General features: G+C 45.3%; 1 protein-coding gene across 7 annotated transcripts in view; it reads right to left on the reverse strand.

The window, feature by feature from the left end:
- The window catches only part of CAMKK2 (calcium/calmodulin dependent protein kinase kinase 2), a 315,788-nt gene that overhangs the window by 112,302 nt on the left and 178,318 nt on the right, over positions 1-25,168 (reverse strand). For all 7 annotated transcript variants that reach the window (XM_078667508.1, XM_078667510.1, XM_078667507.1 and 4 more), the window contains 4 exons: positions 22,679-22,730; positions 17,081-17,214; positions 4,336-4,372; positions 1,721-1,742 (listed from right to left, as the gene is read on the reverse strand). In XM_078667508.1, the coding sequence (XP_078523634.1) occupies positions 1,721-1,742; positions 4,336-4,372; positions 17,081-17,214; positions 22,679-22,730 (245 nt within the window). The remainder of the gene's footprint in view (positions 1-1,720; positions 1,743-4,335; positions 4,373-17,080; positions 17,215-22,678; positions 22,731-25,168) is intronic.

Genomic DNA, 25,168 nt, shown 5'->3' on the forward strand with positions numbered 1-25,168 from the left:
TTAGCGGGTATAACATACCTTGAGGGAATCACGTAAAGCAGGTAGGTTGAATAGAATTTGCGTTTCTTGATGATTGAATACTATGGGATATTTTCAATAGGTTTCACCAGTGGTCACGGTTAAAGCTATTTTAGTATTAGTGATATCTGGTAGATTCTTTTTTTTGTGTTTGATATTAATCAAGAGGAGCATAGGAATCCTCCTAAAACAGGATTACCGTAATCAAGCCTTGAACATAGGGTAGCATGTACTCCGGTTTATAGTTGTTCAGGAGACAGTAAGTGTTGCATTTTCTTTAGTGAGTTGAAAATGCCAGATTGCTCTCCCTTATTTTTATGCAGTATAAGTGACTGTGAATCATCCACAGTGCATCCAAGAGATTTAACTGTGGGGGATAAGATTTGAGAGAACCTGTCTACCTTTAGTTTACCAACACAACAGTGTGGAATTTGCTTTTAGATTTGGATGGGATGAGGAGGTCTTCAGTGTTTTGTGGATTTAGCATTAGGAAATTTTCTGTCATCCAATTTTGTAATTTGAGACGATGTTGGAGAAAATGTAAAGCTACCAAGTGTCTGCAATTGAAAGTTCTGCACAAAATGTTCAAATCATTCTATAACACATCTCAATATGCCTTAAAAATAAAATCATATTCCATCAAAATACACAGACTCATCACATTCGATAAAGGTCCCCTCAATCGTTATTGGTAGTCAAGAAAGCATGCAAAGAACCTACTGAGTAAAGGAACTTCTTATCCCTGGAATTCTCTTACAGAGGCATTACAACTTCAATCTTTTGTATGGATTCCAATACAGTCTCAAATATCACCTCTTCTCTTATGGAGTTTGCAGTTTCTTGCATTCAACAGGTTTTACAAGAAAAAAGACGGCAGGTGTGGGAAATCCAGTGATATTTGCAGAATAGATGTTACAAATAATATTTTCAAAATTCATGTCAATGTAGATGGGAGTGTCTGAGGTAGATTTAAAAGTATAATCAATGCCAGATTTTTAGAATAACCAGTGATTACTACATATATGAGTTTCATTTAGGTTTGCCATATGTAAATTCATATTATGCGGTTACCCTGAAAACTGGCATAGACCACACCTTCTTGGCCTTATATTTGACCCCCATTTTGAATAAGCTCATAAGCTCACCTAAGGCACAGACGTGGGACAGGACAGTGGGATTATTGATAGATTTTAGGGAAAACAACAATCTTTGTACACGAGAATGACTGACATTCACAGTGTCGAAAAGTAACCTATGTGGATTAGCTTGTAAATGTGGCATGGACACTCCACCTCCTGCAACTACGTCAGCCACCCATGATTCATAACATTCATCATCATAGTAAACTTTATTTCGGCAAATGCAATAAAAGCAAACAACAATAACTTAAAACTGTAAAATCATGGATTAAAACACTTAAAACATAACATAAAAAATATAAAATAGTTAAGATATTATTAAAACTCACAGTTAAGGCTAGTTGCATATAGAGGGAGCATAACATATAGAATATATAATAATTGAAATATTTATAATACCCACAATTAAGACTAGCAGCATATAGGGGGAACATCACAACAGTTTAAAGATACAAGAGTGAATTGCATCTAACAACTCTTATACTGGTTATCTACTGTTACACTAGCCATTCAAGTACAAACATATATTTATTTTTAAATCATTTTGTCCTCGTAGTTCTTACCCCTTTTTCACCAGTTCAAACACTGCAAGAGAAAAGATGAATATGTACATGAATGTCAGAGAGCTATTGCCACGTAAAAAGATAATTTTTTATATTTTTTATATATATTCTAAGATAAGAATCAGAAGGTTAACTTAGTAAATATCACTCACTCTGACATTCCTAAATCTTTCTCAGAACAGAAAGAGGTTTTTCTGTGGTAGGCAAAGTTGGGGCAGAGTGACCATGTGCTGGCCTGGGCTTGTCCCAATATTAATCCATATTTGAGGGTAACAGTCATTCATTCTTTTGCACTCTATTAAAACTTCTACTGTGCTCCCTCGTGCTGATCACCAGCGATACAAGCTATTGATCAAACACCACGATTTTTGGTCATTTACTCGGAAGCACCAAGGAATCTTTTATGAGACAAAAATGACAATTATGAACAAGTGCAAGCATGCATTTTGTAGGGCAGGGAATTAAATTCATGCATTTAGTGTTTGTATGGTGTTTTTTTTACATGTGTTGTTGCTAGTTATGAAACCTTTTTAATATCATGTTCCTACATTTCGACTTTCGTTCTTTTTGGCGTGTTTCTTATTTGGACAGTTTAACTGTCTATTTTGGGGCACAGTCAACACCTTGAAAACCCCATCTTCAGCCTCTTCCTGAGGTTGAGTAACACTGCAGAACACTACTTTACACAGAGTTACTGTTATCAGAGGACCCCATGGTAAAAAGTCCCAGGTCCCAGGATGCTTGTTTCTGGTCCAGGGAAGGCCTGGCATGGCAGTTCGGGCTTGACTGTTCCCATGAGGCACAGGGTCAAGACTGATGTGCATATAGCTGAGTCTGAACTGGGTGAGCTAAAGAAGGATGATGGATTCAACACAGATCTGGGACTGGGGGAGAATGTCTGAAAAGTTTCAGAGCTCTATGTTTGCTTTAAAAAGTCATAACTCCCTTATGACAAGATTTAATTTAATAAGCTAATGTATTACGGAAGTTAAAGCATTGGTTCCCACTGCACCATATGGACGGACTATGACTTGTAAAATGAAAGTTCCAAGGCTGGATATATACGTCCCAGTGACATGGTATCATCTGGTAACTTCATATAAATGGTAATTTTCACTCTAAGTATGCCACAAACCCCTTCTGTTTAATAAGGAAATTGTAGATGTGGCAGAGCTAGACGTAGCATTGCAGAAACTATCTTGGACACTTTGCAGGTCTAGGTTAGCCACGACATTTTGATTGTATTACAATTATAAAAACAGTATACTTAATTATAGGGGATTTTAGCTAAGCTATCTTCATATATTGGCCTGTTTTAGTATCATTCACATTTTTCTTCTACCCACTCCAACATACAGCATGGGGCATTTGGCCATCCCACTTCAGCCACTGGTTCACTTGACTACGAGTGATGGTTTTCTGCCCTTTCATAAGAAGCACATCCACACACAAAGTAGTCCCATTCTTTGCTAGGGACTACCATTGCAATATGTGCTTTTTAAAACGAAAACATACATTTTCCTTTTAGTCTTTTTTTTCTTTTTAGATTGATGCGTTGGCGAGTGCCCGGCCTCTCCTCTAACAACAGAGTTTTACAAAACCATGACAAAACAAAACAAGTACTGTTAAAGCCAAAATGCTGGCGGTCAATGCCAGACCAATTGCCTTTGCCAATGCGTGTTCAGACCGACTTTGGAGCTAACAGGACTCTATTTTATATTTTCATCTGCAGAAAAATGTATGGTGCCAATGCATGTCCACACAACAAATAGAGATTATATCTTCAGCCAGTCTCCTCTTCTGTAGCATTAGTCTACGAATGTGTGTCATCACGTTGGAGACAGGCAACTCTCTTGCTCCCTCAACAAGCACCTTAAGATGACCATAAAAAATCATCCTACAGAATCCAGTGTAGGGAAGGGAGGTTTGCACTACAAAAGGTTGCACACTCCTCCGTCTTCCTTCTTTTTATATATCCATTCGGAAAAGAGTTATTTTCCCTCCTCCCAAAAGCTGCCTAAATGTATATCGATTTTCCAATATCTACTCTGGATTTGTTTCGTTTGGGGTCACAGACGTTTCGCTGTGCTGGAGACCTTTGGTTGTGGTGGTTAATTCCCCAGGGCTCTACAGCCTGCTTTTCTGTTGTCCCTCTCCCACAAATGGGGAAACGAAAAAGGACCCCTCATAAATCCTCCACTAACACATTGTTTGTGATAAGCAGGGGTCTAAATAATAATGTACATGAGCGATATTGGAAAGTTGGCAAAATGTGGAATAATTTAAGTGGAAGATTTACATAAAAAAGAGAAGTCACCACTTCATGAGCTGTCTGCTTTTGAATTAAATGTTCTTTGTTCCATTCCAGACAACTGTTGATTAATTGTTAGAATAAATGTTGCTACACTTCAATTACTCTGCCATACACAGACTACTTTTCACTTCCTGCTATTTTGCCTGTGTGTCATTATAATTGTACTATTAGGGGGTATAAATACATATAATCTTGAAACTTGCAAATATACAAAACACTACTTGTCCAATTCACTGTCTGTCTTATTACTCAGTGTCGGAATATACTATGGCAGCACAGAAGGTGATTACGAGATGCATACCCATGTACAGGTGGTCCTCGCTGGGGTCATCGAGCACCTGGCAACACAAATCAAAAATAAGGTAAACTGGCTAGAAGCAGATATATACATCCATGCATTGTAGATACGAGCATCAGTAATGTCTTCTAGAGCACCAACTAGCGTAGAAACAAACAAATGTTGCACATGAATTCAAGGACCATCATTTGATATGAAAATGTACACATTCGCTGAGTGACCCCTTGTCACACCCCCCACAACTTAGCCTTACTGGCTGATCTGCTCTGTATTCAGTTCATCACCCATCTCACCAGGTTATTCAGACTTACAAGCCCAGCACTAAACCCTGCAATCCAGGGGACACCAATCTCACTTTCACAGCACACCACCAATAAAGCTTCTCAGACTTTGCAGCAGATGGCCACCGGGTGGGAGCTCCTGGTCAGAGCTCCGAGTGCGTGGGGTTCCAATTCTGGATTTAATCCCCGTTAGCACCCGCATCTTCGAGGACCCAACAAAGAGTAACGGGAGCAAGTAACTGGATGAAAGTAGTGATATTACCTGGTCTGGGGACGGCTGCTGCCCGGGCGTTGGACATCACACGAGCTGCCTAGCTGCCTCGAGATCGGCTGCTGAGAGGACGGCTGCTGCTCTGGCGCTGGACGTTGGAGGCGCAGAAGCTGGTCTCTGGAGGTGCTGGAGTCCGAGATCGCCCTGAGGTCGAAGGAAGGCGCCCGTTCTACACCGGACCACTCTGAAGAGCTGCGCACCGCAGGAGCCGCCTACATCAGGGAGCTCTCTTGGATCTGTGAGCCCTGTGCTGCCTGCGGGAGGGCGCCTGCCCGCGGAGGCTTGCCTGCTAACACCGGAGCGGCTCCACAGGAGTCACGGCGGCACCGGGGGCCGAGAGCCCCCCCCCCATCCCCCCACCGCCCGATCCACGGCAGTGACGCGGTACACGGGTGGCGGCCATCAGTGGAGCAGAGCCGCCGGCCCCGCAGCAGGCAGCAGGGAGTCACGGCGTCATTGGAGTGCCGAGAGAGGCTGAGTGCTGGGGGCGATCTGAGGAGTGGGGCACCGCCGTCCGAGGAGCTAGCGGAGAGGAGCCCTGTGGCTGGTGGGATCAGTGGGACAGAGGTCGGCTGGAGGCGAGTGGAGTTTTAGCAGAGCCTGAGTGAGCACCGTCGCACACGCCAGTCTGACTGGGTGACTCACAACGGGAGTGATCTCCCTGCCCTGCCTGGCAAACTGTTCGCCTGGCTGTTCGTCCCCTGCCTGCGGCCACCAGGACACCAGAGGAAGCTGACGCCTTGCTGTAGGGTGGATGGTCGTTCCCCCCCTCCCCCCCTTTGTATCCAACACCCAGCTGCATTAGGAACAGACAGACCGACTGGTCTGCAAACGCTAGTGAATATCGTCTTTGCCGAAGTGACAGCGACAGCTAACAAAGGTATTTGCTTTGCCCCACGCGTTTTATTGGAAATGTGCACATTCTGCCCCACTCGTTTTCTTTAACAAAACCTCTATTGTTCAAAATGGCGGGGGTCATAAACTAAGTACCTAATCCCCTCCTGTACCGCCTGAGCCCACGAGGCCCCTCAGCAGCCCCTCTTAAGATAATAAAAAACTGAGATAAGACTCCCCTTGGTATGCAAGTTCCTGCGCCGGCCGAACAGACTCGGAAACTACTCCTCTCTGCTCGGATATCAGTAACAACAAAAAGAGGACTAATCGATCCTCTATTGCTTGCTCCAAGCAATAACAACAAAAAAGGACTAGCGTCTCCAGACCTATCTGGCGGCCATTTTAGACTGACCTCTCTCTCTACTCAGCGGCCATCATGGACTAGTCATTGCCTTTATTGCAGTCTCTATTTTATTTTATTTTATCTTATTGTATTATTACTGGCTTCCTACATTGTATGCATTGCTATCACTTTACTATCGTATATTCTAGTGTTATATCTGTTATTGCTGCAGTTTGTATGCACATTTATGGGATGCAGTAACTCACTAGTAGTTTAGCCCTATTTTAGCCTGCGTTATATCTGTTATTGCTGCAGTTTGTATGCACATTTATGGAATGCAGTAACTCACTAGTAGTTTAGCCCTATTTTAGCCTGCATTTTATATGCGGCAAGCTGCACATATCTCACCTCCATCCCCATCATTCACTGTCCGCTACCGCATTTATTTATTTGTTGGTTTTTCGATGTAAGCTACATCACGTTATTGCACTGACTATTACTACCTCATTCAACTCGCTCTGTCATGTAAGCTGCACACAGCCACTTTCTACACCTAGACTACAATGCTGTTACCTCGTACATTCTAATATGCAAGTTGGCTTCCACCTAATCGGTCCTATCTCTCATAGTTGGTTTAACGGTGTAAGCCGACTGCTACCTCATATATAGGATACTTGTGGTAAGATGCACCTACGCACTGTCTGTTCGGGGATCACACCGACTTCTACTCCTTATATCTTTGATCACTCACTAGTGTCGTCCTTGGCCCTGTAACTAGCGGCTGACAGTTTGTACTTTCGTCCTACTTCCTACACTTAACACCACAGCCTCCCCAAAATGGAGCTCAACGGCAAGCACACTTTTAGAATTAACTACCCCTCCACTCCTCTCTCCAAAAATGCCACTAAACGTTTTAAACACAACTTCTTGAGGTCGCACCCTGAAACACCCTTTGCCGACACTTACTTCTCATCGGGCAATGGAGCTCTGAATACTGATATCATCCTCCACACCTCACGCAGAGCCCAATGGAGGAAAACTTTCCTTTCCCTACTCTCAGTTTCCACCACCAGGAAAACAACTCATGGCTTAATTCTCACCATCACACCTTCCCACCTCTTCCCTGGCAGGTCTACCATTACTATCTACAATAACGGGATTGTCCTAATCCAAGCCACGGACAAGAACCTGGATTTACTAGACAACCTGTTCCCCAAGTTCAAAGAGCACCTCTCCAAGCTGCGGACCCCTACATAGAACTCCGCCAGCACTAGCACCCCTGACGTCGCAGCCACCACCTACTACACTTCTACCCCCAGCTCCCCAGTAAATGGCCCACCTGTTGTCAACGTTCCCCACTCCCCAAGGACAGTCACAAATATCTCCACTGCATATACTAGCAGCCCCTCTAACATGACCCTTCTTATCCCCACCCACACCCCCTCCATCCCTCTCCCCCAGGACAGCACATCCCCCACCCACAACACACCACCATCTGAACAAGCCACCGCCCAAAGTTTATCCACCCCCCACTCCCATCCCCCACATGACAGACACCTCTCCCTCCCCTTCTCCCTCTCCACCCCCACCCACGAGTCTCTCACGCCTGACACAACAACTCCCACCCACAACACGCCTACATCTGCACACACCATCACTCGGAGTTTATCCACCACCCCCCATCCCCCCCAACCCCCCCACGGCAGACACCTCTCCCTTCCCTGCTCCCTCCCCACTCCCACTCACAATTCTATCTCCCGCCCAACAAAAGATACAGAACATACCTCCCCCCTTGCCTTAGCATCCCCCTCTCTCCCACCTCCTACTCTCAGCCCTCACTACCCTCCTGCCTCCCCCACTGTCTTCAGCCTTCACTCACTCTTCTACTCACCAGCACCGTCTCCCACTGAAGTCACTACCTATGCCTCCCAACCACAGCCTGCCACACCTCCAATACCCTCACCCCTCGCCCACAAACACGTCCACACCTTGAATACCATCCCACTCACTAGCACCGCGGAACCCCTCAACAACGCTAGTTTACCCCCCCCCCGATACCCTGCCTGCTCTCCAGCTCACTACTCCACCACTCACCAACGGCTCTCTCCACCAACACCTTCCCCAATGACCCTCCTGACCTGACTTTATCCACCCTCCAACAAGTCAAAGAGGAAATCTTACAAATCAAAAAAGACGTCCACGCAATCAAAGTCCTTCTCTCCTCACAGCCCAGTCTACCTCCCACCACCCAACTACCCTACAAACGACGCACCCTCCCTACATACCCTCGCCCTCGACGACACCAGCAATGGCCTACTATCCCCGCTCGCAATAATTCCCACCGCCCCCGTCGTGTTCTCAACCCCTTGTCGGACCGCGACCTATGCTCTCTCCTACACTCTTATGGCCCAGGTCCGGTAAAAGTCTTTTCCAACTCACACATCCCCATACCCACAATTCTTACTAACCCTCTGAGGCTCCCAACACTCAACAACAGAGGCTCCGTCCCTAACAACCTCAGAAAAGTTCCCCTCACACTAGTAAGCTCGACCACCCTTCTCTCTCCCAAACTCAAATGCATCCTACTAAACTGCAGATCGGCCCAGAGACATTCCTCCGACATCGCGGATCTCGTCTCAGATAGGGAGCTGGACCTAGCCATTCTAACGGAAACGTGGCTCACTGAAGCCTCTACCCCGATTATGGACATACTACTCCCCCCCAACTATCACATCATTAGGCTGGACAGGTCTCTTGGCAAGACGGGCGGGGGAATTGCATGCATTTTTAGGAGCAATCTTTCCGTCACTCAAGTCACCTCCCCCTCCCTTTCCTCCTGTGAACTCCTCTGCCTCGACATCACCAGTGAGGGCAAACAAGTCTGTGCTTTACATCTCATCTATCACCCGCCTGGTGACAATCTCATATTCACCCAACAATTCATGGACCTGATCACTTCCAATGCCGGTCGGCAGACCACTCAAGTATACCTGGGTGACTTCAATCTCCACTGGAACGATCAGAAAGACACCGTGGTGAATAGTCTCAAAACTTTCCTCAATGCGCTTGACCTCACCCAACTATGCGATAAACCAACACACGACAAAGGTGCGATACTCGACCTCATCATTGCCAAAGAGAACGCTATTCAACTGGAGGCGATTCTACCCTGCGATTGGTCAGATCACCACATTATCACCTTCTTTATCAACGAAAAAGTTAAACCTAACCCTACGCAACCAATCAAATCCAAAACATGGAAAAGGGATCTGAAGAATCTTAACCCCTCCACACTACCTCCCCACATCGGCAACCTCCTCCTTCCCCCTTCAGGTGCCTCAGATGTTCAATCACTGACTGACCACTACCTTGACTCTATGAATACAATAGTCAATGAAGTCGCCCCTCTGCAACTGAAGAGAGTCTCCACCAAAATTTCTAACCCCTGGTATGATGACAGGCTCAATGACAAAAGGCGTAATATGCGAATGGCAGAGCGCACCTGGAGATCGGACCCTTCAGCACTGCATCTCAAAAAGCTTAGGAACAAGAGAAATGCCTACTTTAGGAAAATAAAGCGCACAAAGTCTGTCTTCTTCAGCCGCCAGTTGGACCAAGCGAAGAACAGGCCAAGAAAGCTGTTTGAGCTAATCAAGACCCAAACAAAGGCACAACCCACGCAATCAAACAGCACAACAAAGGACACCCCACACTGTGAAGCCTTCTCTGCTTTCTTTAAACTAAAGACTGACAACATAAGAAATGACCTCATCATGGATGTAAGCCGATACCCCAACCACACCAGAAAGGCAGGCACTCAACCTAAAAACAAGGCATCCTGGCAGTACTTCGATACCTATTCGGAAGAAGCAATACACAAACTGCTCTGCACCTTGAAGCCCTCTAATCACCTCACAGACCCTCTACCTGCTAATGCGGTAAAAGACTTTATCCCCCTGCTCCTCCCTCTCTGGACCAAGATCATCAACAGCTCTTTACAACAAGGCCACATTCCAGACTCCCTTAAGATGGGGCAAGTCACGCCTATAATCAAGAAACCTACAGCTGATCCGTCTGACCTAAACAACTATCGGCCCATCACCAATATCCCCACACTGGCCAAACTGCTGGAGAAATGTGTCCAACTCCAACTAACAAAACACATTGATCAATTTGACCTCCTCAACCCTCATCAATCAGGCTTCAGAGCGAAACATAGCACTGAAACAGCTATGACACACATAATTGATGACGCCCTCCAAATTCTGGATCGCAATGAGTCCTGCCTCCTCATCCTTCTTGACCTCTCGTCTGCATTTGACACGGTCAAACATGAGAATTTGCTGGAGCTGCTAAGTACTAGAATGGGGCTATCGGGAACTGTTCTCAAGTGGTTTTCGTCCTTCCTTCACAACCGGTCCCAGAGGTTCAAGATTGACAATGTGCTATCTACACCTGTGCCTGTAGATCTAGGTGTCCCACAAGGATCCACCCTCTCCCCTACACTGTTCAACCTCGTTATGGAACCGCTCGCCACCTTGCTTCAAGCATCCAATGTACAATTCCATATGTACGCCGATGACACACAACTCTATCTAAAGTTACAATCCCCGGAAGATATCAAACATCTGAATTCCACGCTTATTAACACCCAAGCTTGGCTGGCCGATAATCACCTCAAACTAAATGCTCTGAAAACTGAGTTCCTACTCATCTCACCCCCGGCGAAAATCTCCACCATCCAAACCTGGCTCAACAACCTAACAGCACTCAATGTCCAACCTACCATCGTGGACTCGGCGAAATCCCTAGGCATCACACTCGACGCCAAGCTCAACATGCAGCAGCACGTCAGCAAAGCCACAAAAGAAGCTAATTTCCAAATTAACACACTGAGGAAAATTAAACCCTTCCTCCCGGCCAAAGACTTCCAAACTGCTGTACAAGCTTTAGTCATCCCTCGAATAGACTATGGAATTGTGGCCCTCAGTGGTCTACCGCTATCAACAACAGCACCCTTAAGAGCCTCCCTGAACGCTGCCGCGAGACTCATCACTGGCTCTAGAAAGCACTCGCACATATCCCCAGACCTAAAGTCTCTAAAATGGCTGCCTTTTGAAGCCAGAATACAGCTAAAAATTGCAGTTATGACACACGCGGCCGTGCACCACAAGGCACCTAACTACCTCGCTCAAAAGCTGTCTTTATCAGGAGGTTCGAGATCCAATAGGAGCACAAAAAATCTTCTCCTGAAACCCCGCAGATTCCGGAAAGTGAAAACCTACAAGCGCTCCTTCTCAGGGATGGCTCCCCGGATCTGGAATGCGCTCCCTCCTGAAACCAGGCTGATCTCCTCCACTGCACTCTTCAAGAAAGAGGTGAAAACCATCCTTCTGGCCAAGATCTCCTGATCGTTATAGATGTTGGTACAGAGACTCTGCACTGCTGTGTTTCACTGCTCACCCTATCCCCTGGCACTATATTCTACTTGTTGGGGGCACTACTGCGCTACTTTCTTACTACCGACCAAGATATGATACACGTTGGTTTACTGATCCACCTGTACACCTCTGTAGTGTGAACAATGACCTGTGCTGTTCCTATATTACTCCCTTACCTGATTGTATATGGATTGGTTTTATGTATGTTGTTATTATCCATGTTATTACCATGTTATTGACTATTATACTGTCTCCCATTATCTCTGTTGACTCCTACTGCCCCTTCCCTGTCTTTGTGAAGCGCTCTGATATCTGTAAGGATCCTGTTCGCGCTATATAAAACTTTGAATAAATAAATAAATAAATAAATAAATAAATAACTAACAAGACAGTGATAATGATCATCACTATGGGTAAACCTGTCTATACCCAGTGTTACAAAGCGTAAAACATAACCCCTTATAAAACTGTAAGTGCACTAGCGCAGCACTACAGCACTGTCTGGTGCTTTAGAAAAACTCAAAAATATAAATGAATACAAAAGAAACAAACTGCATTTGATTGTACGCAAGATGGTACTTTAAATTTAAAGTAAGAAAGAATCAATAGAATGGATTCATGTACATGTATAACCCTGGCATACCTTGAAGCATTTAATAGGTCATAAAATTCCGTGTTCCTAAAAGAAAAGCCTTCAAAATAAGACGTGTACAAAATTAGAGCATTGTTTGTTTATACATGCCCTCAGCCCTAATATGTATGTACACTGCCAATTACAGACTGAAAATTTAAGGAATATAGTATTGGCCCTGAAAACGATACTTCTTATGAGAACTAGCTGCTATAAACTGGTTACTATGTCGATTTTGCTTTATTCTCCAACATGGGCCTTTCAACTGTCCTCATGACTATGCACCACATTGTCAGAGGCGCCTGGGGTTTTTGTTGCTTCCATTTTTACCCAGTCGAATGAGGCCTAATGAGAGGGTAGGCTCTTGGTGCAGTGGTGCAATCTATTTCATGATGTTCCTGCTATTACTCCTCATACAGGACATCCCACCTTGGAGAACAGCTATGTTCATGTAGTATTTGTTAAACTCTACCTATCGTCTATCTAGGGCAATAGATAAAACATCTCCGATGCCCAAGAAAATTGTTTTGGTATGACCTCCCCTTTGAACTTTTAAGGTGGAGGGACATTCACAGAGAGGGAAGTGACTATGGGACAAGTAAGAGTGGAGGAAACTAATGATAACATTATGTATGCCTGTCCAGAGATATTTGATTGCCTAACAAATGTCTTTCTACTAAATGTCTTACACAACAAACTGAGTAAAAACAGAATATAAATTCACAGGTAAATCTATAAGTAAAGCTATCAATGTCTACACTCCATGTTGGTTGGGGTCCCTGCAATAGATCTATGTTAGAAACCAGGACCTGTTTGCAGTGTCCCTCCACTTTTTGCCCCATTGAGACCCCTTGCTGGTTTTCTGACTCTGAGAGTTTGCTGGGTTCTGGTCTGGGCAGGCCATGATCCAGTGCCAAGTTGAAAACACCCAGTGAAAACACACACCTTGATTAGGTAGGGTACACCTATAAATGGCATGACCTACCCTACATGTTCTAGTACATAATAAGGCAGGGGGACTAAAACTCCCTCTAATTCTCTACTGCATAATATGGAATGGCAGTTTAGAGGCCAGCAGCCTTGGTTGCACTTGCATGAGTGGACTGCTGAGCGCCTGAGGTCATTTTAAAAGCAGCCCTGTGTTGCAGAACTGCCTTTAAATGTAAAGGGCGCCCAAGCTCGACTTTGGTGGTAGAGGCACTTAAAAAGTGCTAAACTATAATATTTTGGCATTTTAGGTACCCCCAGGGTCCTCACTGGCATAACGAAACTTGAGGGCTCAATCAGAAGCTCTTCGGCCAGAGTGCTATGCTGAGGGGGGCCCCTGAGCTTAGGGCCCCCCGTACCACGGGGACTGCTGGGTTCTGTGTTACGCCCCAGAGGGTTCCCCCAGAACTTGTACCGCCCGGAGCGGAACGCCCTTCCCCCCTTGCTACGCCTCGATCCGGGGCCTGTATCAAGCAGATCCCCGACCCTGACAAGTCGGAAGCAGGCCGAGTGTTTTTGAACATTATATGCTTACCTCGCCTGTCGGCAGGAACATACAGTTACTTTCCCAGCTTCTGTTTTTATACTGCACAGGGGTCTAAGTTCATTTGTGGGGGGAATCCCACGCTGCACTTTAAGAAAGAATTAAAAGAATACACCTTTCCTGAAGACCTCAAGTAACACCTGAAGACCACAATGGATCAGGTGGCTCCTATTCTGCAGAGGCTGTTCTTGTTTAAAGAACAGGCGGGGGTTAGCGGCTCCCATTAAATCTCTCTTTCAAAATCAGGTTAATAGGGTTTTGATTATTCATATTTTGCACAGATCTCATCCAGCTTGAACGTTTCCTTGGAAACAGATGCAGCGCCTACTCGATGTGAGATTCTCGGTATTCATAATTGATCTTTGAAGAACAAAGCAGCAAGCGTCTTTATTTGGCACTTACTGCAGAGATTTACAATAATGCTGATGCATAATCAAGATACCTGAATGCATGTTCCCTGGCTATGCATCAATCATTGTCTCGCCGCGCTTTCTAGCCTTCCCTGTACATGCTCCAAATGTAAAATCAGCAAGCGAGAAGGACAAGGAATCGCTGTGCAACTAAAAATTAGGTCAAGCATCTGAGGGCTACAGGAGGGAGCCAGATATCATTGTCTAGGAACACACCATGGGTTTCATTTCCTTGCGTCACATAAAGTCAGCAGCACAAATGTCTGCACTTCAAGAGGAGGGGCAAAGGTCACGTCACCATGACAAGGTGCTGTGGAGATAAAGAAAAGACTACTCAACAGCACAAATGTCTGTGCTTCAGATCCTGAGGATTGGCAAAGGTCACATCATGACAAGGTGCTGTGGAGATAAAGAAAAGACTACAATGTGATGCAGATTCTTGAACTCAGAGTTCTTACCTGCCGGGGCTGTTACTTTTGTGTCCTTGAAAAAACATTCCTTTGCAGAGGTGAACCACCTACAAGCAATCATGGATGGACAAAGTCTCCTTCTATGTAGGGGGACTCCTCAGACATCTTATCCGAATGGTTTGCAATGACAAGCAGGCTCAAAATGTGTTGTTTTTTTTGTTAAACAGATTTTATTGTGTGAACGCACATATCATGCATATCTCTGACACCAGAGACAAATGCCACCATCAATGCACCAGCTATATCTTTAGTCACATGCATAATAATGAATACCCTTAAACACCCCCCGCTGAAGAATTAGTGCCACAGGATATAATCAATGTGCGATTCCCCCTCCCTCTCCCCCCTCCCGCACCCTCCCTGCGTGCTAACTCGCCCACCTGACGCATAAAGTAGCAAAACATTACATGCCATGCACAATCCATACCAACTGCCACTGTTCATGGTCCGTGTTTTCATATTGTCGGGAGGGTGGCCTCCTCGGGTGGCGGGTCAAGGTCCAGACCCCGATAGTCCGCCCACCGTTTCCAGATTTTGAAGTGCTTCCCGGGACAGCCCCTTGCTAGAAATACAGGTTGTTCCAAGCCCATACAATAGTCCATTCCGTTCTTCCAAGCCGTGAGTGACGGTGCCTGGGGGGCTTTCCATGCCCTCGCAATATCACGTTTCGCCAGTGTAAGTCCTAACAACATTAAATGACGTTTATATCTGTTTCCCCCGACCCCAGCCATGACATGCAGCAGTGCTAGTTTGGGATCCTTCTGTAACCTCCAAGCTAAGACTTCATCTAGGCAACCATGGACCCCATCCCAAAATATTTGCAACGATGCGCAGTCCCACACCGTATGTAGTAATGTGCCAACTTCTGACCCACAGCGAAGGCAGTCGGGGGACGCTACCAGTCCCGCCTTCCACAGCCGCTGTCTGGTGTAGTATGTGCGGTGCAAGTATCTGAACTGGATTAGCCGCAGGCGCGTGGATATGGCTGCTCCCCTGGAACTCTCGAGGGCTTCAACCCAATCCTCCTAGTCTAGTTCCCCAACATCCCGCTCCCAGTGGGCTCTAAGGCCACTCAGATCCGAGGAGCAATGCCGCACTAACATCTGGTAAATACGCGACAGTTTTTTGTCTGGCAGCTCACCCATGAAGATTTTCGCTTCAATGGGACTGAATTCAGGGATCTGCTCCAGGCCAACTAGGGAGGGCGCCAGGGCATGGCGGAATTGAAGGTATTTGTAGAACTGAGTGTGGGGCATCCCAAAGTCCTCCTGTAAATTCACAAAGGATTTAAGGGTATCGCCGGACAGAACGTCGCCCGGGGTGGAAATGCCAATTGCGTCCCAACCCCTGAAGCCCGTCAGGGCGTCTAACTGTGGGAGCCTTCCATTGCGCCAAAGGGGGGTTTCCTGCGTAAGGACATTCCACCAACCCATCCGCCTACAGACAAACAACATGCTACCAACCACCCATCGGACACAGGATTAGGCAGCCAGCCGGAACTAACACAATCAGAGCGCCTGGTTATGAATGCCCCGAGCTGGGCCAGAACAGACGCAAGTACCATGGAACCGCACAGCATGACCCCAAACATGTAATGGATCTGCATGTAGGGCAGAACACCTAAAGCAGAAGAAAGTGCCCGCGTCTGCCACAAATCATGCTCTCAGTTCGCTACAGCATGACTCCCAGGAAAGGCCGCATAGAACGGCCAGGCGGGACCAAAACTCGCGGGGAAAAGGCAAAGCGGATCGCCACGCCTTAACAAGAGATTGCGCCCGCAAGCACCTGCCGCCTCTACCATTCACTCGCCGAGTCTACTAAAGCAAGACCACAGGGCGTGGAATGCTCGTGTGTAACTGGCATGCCGCAATCTTTCCTCAATCCTCTGATGAGTCCGCTAGGAGCAGGACCTCACAGCAGGGGAATAAAAAGGAAGACACACTGCATCCCTCCTCCGGTTACCTCTCTGAGCCCGCTAGACCAGGACCTCACTGTAGGGGAATAAAAATGAAGATGTGCTGCATCCATCCCCCGATTACGGCTCTGAGTCCGCTAGAGCAGAACTTCACGGCGGGGGGCATCAGAGAACACACGCCGTCCGAAACAACGGCCCGAGAGCGAAACAAGTCCAAGAAAAATAACAAAAATGAAAATGAAATACATGTAGAAAGACATATAAAAATAAAGCAGCATAGTCTGCTATAGCAAGACTTACGGGGCCCCTGGACTGCTGAATCAAGACGCATGCTCACTCACCCTGCTGCACATGAAATGAAAAAGAAACCAAAAAACAGGATGTGCTGTGGGTAGACTTCCTCTTTATAGGAGGAAGATGCTGTCGGCCATATTGCAGGGATGGGAGGCTAGTAAGCTAACCTTTGGCTTGGGAGTTTCTGTGGGAGGCTTAAGTTCATTATGTAATTACTATGCTGAGGAAGACGGATTAGGAGATAATGAAGCTGATGAGGCACACTGAATTTCATGCCAAAATAAGGTTGCAAATATTATGGATGAGCAGCAAAGATAAGGAACGTACCTCAACCAGCTTCACCACATTGGGGTGGTCTAGCTTTTTCAAAATGGCAATCTCTTGGTATACCCGCTCTATTGGCCCTTTTGGTTGCGAGCATCCTTCCGGAACTGTTTTGGCACCTCGAGGAGGTGGTCGCCCTGAAACAGTAAAAACCAAATACGAATAACTTTTTTTATTATTATTTTATATTAGCATTTTCAGTACGTGCAACAGAAATATGAATAACTTTGGAAATGAAATGAGGAATTAACAAAGGCAAAGGAATTTAGGGACAGCTTCAACAGTGTCTACTCCCAAGTGTGAGTCCATTAACCTCTTGCATGCGGGGCTCATTCCCCCGCTGTGCTGGGGGGAGGGGGCGCGCACAGCGCCCCGGTGCTCATGACGAGCTCAGCTCGTCATGAGCCACGGTGTTCATGTGCTCATGACGAGCTGAGCTCGTCATGACCACACCCATTTCTTTAGAACGCTCGCACAGCAGGGGAATTAGCCCCGCGTGTGAGCGTTCCAATGGTCATGACGAGCTCAGCTCATCATGAGCACACGGGAACCGTGGCTCATGACGAGCTGAGCTTTTCATGAGCGTCCAAGGGGTTAACGAAACATATTTCAAGGGCGATTACAATAACATCTACACTGCATTGTGACTGTGAGCCCCATAGCAGGGAATATTTACATTCTTTTTTCCATAGCATGGCACTCGGGGGGGAGCTGGTACAGCAGATAGTCAAAAAACAAGGGTTTTCGGCCTCTTTGGAATCTCTAGAAGTTTAACTTGAGATTAAGCTGGGGAGAGGCAAATTCCAGAGAAAACAGAATGGATGAAAATTCACATCAACCACTTGTGCTTAGCTAGTTGCATGCAGGAACTGCGAAAGGATTGTAGGCACTCATGGCAAAATAGCATTTTGTCTTTAGAGCGCCTCAGTTAATAGTCACTTTTCAGGACCTTTCATCTAACTTGAAACCACGTAATGTAAATGTAAATGTAAATGTATTCGATTTATATAGCGCACGAATCACCCAGGGGTCTCAAGGCGCTTGCTTAGGGAACCCGTCCTGGTATTCCCCTGTGAGATACCCCGGCAGGGTATTCACAAGGTGAAAGCCAGGCATCCCGCCACGAGGGGCCGTAGTGGAGATTAAGCAAGCTATTGCCCAGAGTCGCAGAGTGTGACCCCGTGAGTCGAGTAGGCACCGGAGAGAGAATTGTCGAGTCCGTGGAATTTTTTGAGCCCGAGACCCGCCGAGGCGGGGAATCGAACCCTGGTCCACGGCTGATCACAGCTTCGGGGTCTGCCGCCTCTAACCACTGAGCCACGCTTCTCCACGTAGTGGTGCCACCTGAGACAGCAGCTTGCTTTGCCTTTTGTAAGTGCCTGGCCTGATTGTGTGGTAAGTGCATTTAGCGTTGCTTACAAACCTTAGGCACCCACCAAAATAGAGGATGACTGTAGGTGCTAATATATGTGGCACACGACAAAAATTATTCAGTACGTAGGCTCACCTAAAATACCCACTCAAGAACTTAAAATAAACCACAGCAGTTTGCATTAAGCAGACTTTTAAGTTTAGCTTAGAAAGAAAAGGAAAAATTTGCCATTTTATAATATTCACCAGAATTTCTGAAATGCTGCTCAAAATGTATACAAGATTCTGCAAGCCACTCACAAGGGAGTTGCATATGTAACAAACTCAAAGGAAAAAAGTGGGATATGCCCTCATAAACACACAATCCTAGCAAATTTCCATGAATTTTAAACCTCAAATTGCAGATATTAAAATATTTTGTTCCTTTTCTCGCAACAGTTTATTTTATTATCAACTCATATAACCATACACACACATAACTAAGCTGTAGACATGAATATATGTGAGTAATCAAAATAAGTTATTTTTAGTCTTCAGAGTTCCACCTGAAAAAATTCACTTTGTGTAGCTGGGGATCGGCAAAAAGTGTAAATTTACAATTGATGCCCGTATTGCAGCTGGGCTGGTAATAGCGGCTCAAGTGCAAACGGTTTTTTGTGCCCAAATCAGAATTTCAACGTGCATGACAATTTTGCATAGAGCAGGTGATTTTTCTGCTCACAACCTGTGCCACATCTGGTGAAATTTGAGACGGAAAGACCACATTGTTCCCAGTTCTGCGGCTGAGAAAAAGAGAGGAAACGCGATCTGAAGAACTCTGTATGGGCAGGGAATACCACACCTGGGAAAAACTTGGACGGTATTACTGCACTGTACTTTCACAAAAAGTAGAACAAGGGACTTGGGGCCAGATGAACAACAAGATTTTGTATGCGCAAACGGGTTTGCGACCCGTTTGCGCATGCAAAATCTGATAGGGCCATGTACAAACACTATTTTGCGAGTCGCAAAAAATTGCGACTCTCAAAATAGTGCTTAGCGACTCGCACTTAGGAAGGGGCGTTCCAAGGGCATCCCTTCCTAATTGTGACTCGCAGCCCTATGTATGAATGTTTTCCGACCGGTCGCAAAACACTCGTAATTTATCGCCCTCTTCAAGAGGGTGGTAATACAGTCGGTAATGCAGTCGCAAATGGCAAAGGGTCCCCAGGGGACCCCTAACCCTTTGAAAATGCAGGGGAAAATATTTTTTAGGGGCTGCCAGTGGTCCCAGGGACCACTACCTGCCCTTGAAAAATTAAACGAAAACTTGTTTTTTTTTTTTTAAATGCATCCCGTTTTCCTTTAAGGAAAATGGACTGCATAAAAAAACTGCTTTATTTAAAAACAGTCCCAGACATGGAGGTCTGCTGAGCCCAGCAGGTCACCATACCTGGTAGGGCCAGCGATTCTCATTGGGGTCGCAAACTGCGAGTGCCTCATTAATATTCATGAGACTCGCATTTTACGACCCCATTGGGAATCGCAATCATTGTCTCAGACACTGTTGTACATTGTAAATTGCGAGTCGCAATTTACAATGATCGTACATCTGGCCCTTGGTGAATATTTAACATCTAGTGATCGCATCATGGTTCGATGACTTACTGCATTAAATGTGTAAAGAAACTAATTGAAATGTGTTTACCAACTGACCTCTTCTAGGGCGTGGACTCAGTTACACAAAGGAATTCAGAGAAATGAAACCAGAAGTTGAGAAATTAGGTACGAAACAGGGAAACAGGGCTAGGGTGCCTTGTAAAAACAACAGTGGAAGAAACACAATGTCTGATCTGGCAGACGGGGTAGAGGAGGAAACTACAAAGAACCCGTCTATGACGTACCAGTACCTTACATAGTAAAACAGACCCTGGCAGCAGGGTAAATGTTCTGCCTTAGTTGGTTCAATCTGAGGCCCGCACTCCCACGATGAAACGTGTAAAAAGGTCACCCATTCTTTGCACAATAGCACAACAATGAATTCTGTACATCAACTTCTGCAAATGTGGAAGTTGGCATCAATGACAAGAGTTTTCTTTTTAACTGTGTATGCTTTTGGCTTGTTTGTTATTCTTAAGGGCCCAGGCACTCTGTAACCACGCTGGCCTTCCTCAACCACCACCCTGCCCCTATTTCTCATACCTCTCTTCCTTCCCATGTTATTCTTGCATCTCTAGTTCAACTCTCCATTTTAGTTTCCTTTCCACTGCTGTAACGTCCTTCACGCCTCCCCACACATTCGCTATCACATTCATTTTGGCGAGAGAAACATGATTTAATGGCAATTTAATTCAGTGAGAAGGACAAATGCTGTTCCTCTGCTAAGACAGAATCATGATGAAAATCACTTTCAATGTGATCTGCTAAATGTGTATGCTGTTCCTTCTCAAGAAACCTTTGTATTTTTTAGCATCTGGGATCTTTTGTATCAATGATTGCTACAATACAATACAAGACAATGTTAAAATAGCAGCATGTGCCGCATAAAGCTACATAAATTGCCTTTTCTTTCTGTATAATTTAGTCAGCTCTGCCGCATAATTTGGTCCTCTATTGCTGCACAATTCCAGTTCTACTGGCCATAGAGCATCCTATTAAAAGATCACAGACATGCAACAGATAGATCCTGCATTTATAATCTGTGGTAACCTAAAGAGCGCGTCTATGGATGAGCATTGCGTGATCTCAACAGGCCTTGTATGCCACATACACTCCATTATGATGCAACAGCCAGGACAGTAAAGCTGGTATCCATACTCAACAACCTTATAACCGGGGTTCTTCTCCCAAGGACTCAAGGATTCCTGCCAATGCTTGATGGAGCAGCCAGGACAGTAAAACTGGTATGCATACTCGGAACCATACAATCAGGGGTTCTTTTGCCAAGGACTTAAGGATTCCTGCCAATGCTTGATGGAGCAGCCAGGACAGTAAAACTGGTATGCATATCCAAGATCCTTACAACCGGGGTTCTTTTCCCAAGGACTCACGGAATCCAGTCAATGTCCAACTCGGTTAACTAACTTTGTGAGCCCAACAAGGAAGCTCTACTCTCGGTTAACTGCTGTCACCTGCGCTCTCAGTCCAGTGCCTACACCTGGTTCTGTGGTTGCCGCATGTTGCTCCACATCGATTTCTTCTGATAGGTTTCCTGTTGTACCGCATTAGCAAACACTGGGTAACAGGGGGTACTGTATCGCTAGAGCAGAAGTTAGTCCCTCTGTTGGGATTCACCAAAGGCCATGCTCAGAAGCTGGTCTCTCTACAGCTGTTTGAGGTCAGACCTTTTTCTACACCAGTGGGGCCCTTCAAGGCACCCACAGCTCAACATGGTACCTCGAAGGGCGGTCCCTTAAAACCCCTTCTCTGTTTGCCAACTCCACACTACGTTACTGAAGGATTCCTGGGTCTCTCATCCCTAGAGGGGCTGCCACTCATTTCAGGGACTAGTTCATTGGCCTGTAGAATTCTCAAAGGGGAAGTGCCATGGTACAACTGACCCCGCCCAACCAAATCACCCAATTACTCGTTTTTTAACATTTTCTTTGTTTGCGATGAGAAGAAACGTGTGTGAGAAATTAGCATTGTCTCTTTAAACATTAGATACTATAATTGACTAGTGGTGAAAAAGGAAGGGCATAACCTCGAGATATTGTAAACGTGACACTTGCTGTGAGATTATTAAACAGTTCAAAGCTTGTCTAAGAACCCTGTTCTGATCAAAGAAGGAACTCTTGGGGAATTATTTCCGAAATGTATTAAACTCATCATGTTCATGTGACATTTTATTTCAAGATTTTTCATTCGAAGCTTTATATAACATGAATTTATTCGCCCAATGTGTTTCAGATTTAACAGTGTTATCAGGGGCTTCTTTCCACCAATTAATCTGTTAAACAAAATATAATATGATCCGATTAGTCAAAGTTAAAACAATTGAAGCAATGTATAGGGAGTACATTAATGACACTATATAGAATTTGAGAAGTGTCATCTTTGACTGGAAGTGTTCCCGAAAGGAGTTTTGAATGTCAAACAAAAAAAACACTCAGAAATAAGGAATTCTTTTCAATTTAGAGTGCAGCATTGTCCTTGATTTATGTGATTAAACATAATCAGGTCCATTAATTACATTTGAAAATGTTATTGCAGCAAAATTAAAATTGGAAAACACATGGTTGCGCAACTCACGTGGAAATCCTGCTTGTCTCATCAGCTTCTTTTTAGAAAGAACTTTCATCGCCTGAAGGATGTGGAAAAAGAAATGTTAGCTGGTTGCATCCTCCTCAAGAAGTCAGAAATGTCTTATGTGGTGCTCAAGCGCAGTGATGCTGGTGCCTCTGTGCTACGGGCCACGATGAAGTGCAGACGCTATGGAGTGTTCTCCAGGGTCCACCCACCCCGATCATAAGCTGTGGAGCAGACTAAACAGGATGAGTCAAAGTGTGTGTGGTGAATTTGTGAGATCTTCAAGGAGTCCCAGAGAGATGTTCCTAAGGTAAGAATGTCCTAGTTAGAAGTTTAGCTGGTACAACGACCCAGCAGATGGGTCTTGTGATGGAATTCAAACCCTGCTCCCCACAGGGGGAATGAGGGAGGTTGCAGAGTGCACGTTTATTCTCTTGGAGGCTCCTTGTATGTGGAGGATCTCTCTAAGATTGGAGCAACATTGTCAGAACCCTCAGGAATGGACGGCTCAACAATGGGCTTGCTCAAGTGTGTAGATTATAGGGGCCCTTCTAGTCCTGCACCCAACACTACTCAAGAGTCATGGAAACCCAGAATCTTCTGACTCCTAGTGTGTCAGGAAGTGAGTGAATCAGGTTGAAGCAACACCTATATGGTCACCAACCTTGGAGGGTGACCGTAAGGTGGGCCTCCACTCTTTGTCCTGAGCTGGCTAGCTCAAGCCTTGTGCCCCAGATATAAACTGCATTGGCTAAGTCAGCATCCTTGCACTTTTGCTTTTCTGCATGCATAAAAATACATATCGCTCAAGAGTTGTTTGACCCGACTGTACTACTGAATGTCAACACAACAATATTGTGGTACAAGAATATTGAGGACCGAATATTGAGGGGCAAAAAATCAAAAGGTAAATGCATTTAGGGGAGTTTAGATTGACAATTTCTGACTCGACTACTTTGTATTTTGCAGGTATGTACCACATGTATGTGGAGTCAGGTATAGAAAATCTAGACGTACTTTTTTTTTTATAAATCGTCTTTATTGATTTTCAGCAGGTTATACAAATTTCAAACATCCCCGCCTTTATTATGCAAATCATCACAGTAACATTTACTAATTCAACTCTTGGTGGGGTACCAAGCAGTGTTGTATACTGGTGTAATGAAAAGTAAATAGCATTTTATGCATACCATGAAATGTTATTGACACTAAAACCATCAAATAAAGCATAGCATTCCTTTTTTTTTTACAGACAAACTGCAAACTACCTGAAATTATACAATCACATCTAACTCATGCTTGCATTGTGGTCTAGACCACATATGGGCAGGAGTAATTATTTATGTATGGGCGTATATGGGACAGAAGGGAGAGGACGGGGGCGCCGGGTATTTCACTTAAATGTGTATATCTGCTAGCCTGAGCTCATATCGGACTCGGCTATACCTGACGTAAGGCATACCACATATGCAATTATGTGACAGTGTGCTGTATCGGGCGTATGGAGCAGGGACACACCTAACACCCCAGTTGTATTGGATTCATTCAACTTAGCTTCTATGAACAACAGGTGCTCCCGCCATTGTATTGGACTTGTCCGTGAGGTGGTACGACGTGTATTGAGAGCTTGGGCTGTATATTCCGCCACTAGTGCCCTGCTGAGATCCAAGAGCCAAGTATGTGTATTAGGACCAGTACTCGACTTCCATATCATAGCTATTCTATGTTTTGCCAAACCCAGGGCTAAATGTATTAAGGTTTTTAAGTGCGGCAGAGCGTTTAGTAATACCAATTAAGAAGTGTGGGCCTTGAGCAGTTACTAACGTGTCCGTCTCTTTCGCTCTCTTATTCCAATAAGTGCTAAGGCGAGGGCAAGTCCAGACCATACACAGGAACATTGCTTTTGAGGCTAAACAGCAGTAGAGGTAGGGTACATGTGAGCCAGTCTATATGTGTGATGTAAGTAATTGAATTGCGTATATTTCAGCCTAGCGTTCGTGGATATGATTTTAGGATAATCAATACATTGTGACCATTGTTTATCACTGATAGTGACTGATAATGCTAAGTCCCAATAAATGCAAAGTGATGCTAATAGGAAGGTAGGGTGAGGCCTGAGAGAGTTATAAATCGCTGTCACCGCACGTCTGCCCCTTCCATGTGTAAGTAAAGTTTGCAGTATCTGCGATATGGCGGGTTCTGTAGGGTTGTTCCCCAATGTTTGGAGTAATTGTTGCGATAATAACACGTGAAGCATGAAGGTCCCCTGTGGTATCCCGAAATCTTCTATTAACTCCTCAAGATTCTGCAGTTGTGAGTCTACAAATAAGTCACCCCAGGTATCTGGTCCCGCCGCTTTCCAGGACTCTAGCACCGAACATCTATGACAAGTAAATGAGCCCGGAAGAATCTCCAAAAGTAGATTTGGTGCACACGGTGCAGGTTGGCCTTTAGGTAACACATATCTTAACCAGCTGCACCTAGCTGCCATCA

This window comes from Lissotriton helveticus, chromosome 11 (genome assembly GCF_964261635.1).
Source record: "Lissotriton helveticus chromosome 11, aLisHel1.1, whole genome shotgun sequence".
Taxonomy (NCBI): Eukaryota; Metazoa; Chordata; class Amphibia; order Caudata; family Salamandridae; genus Lissotriton; species Lissotriton helveticus.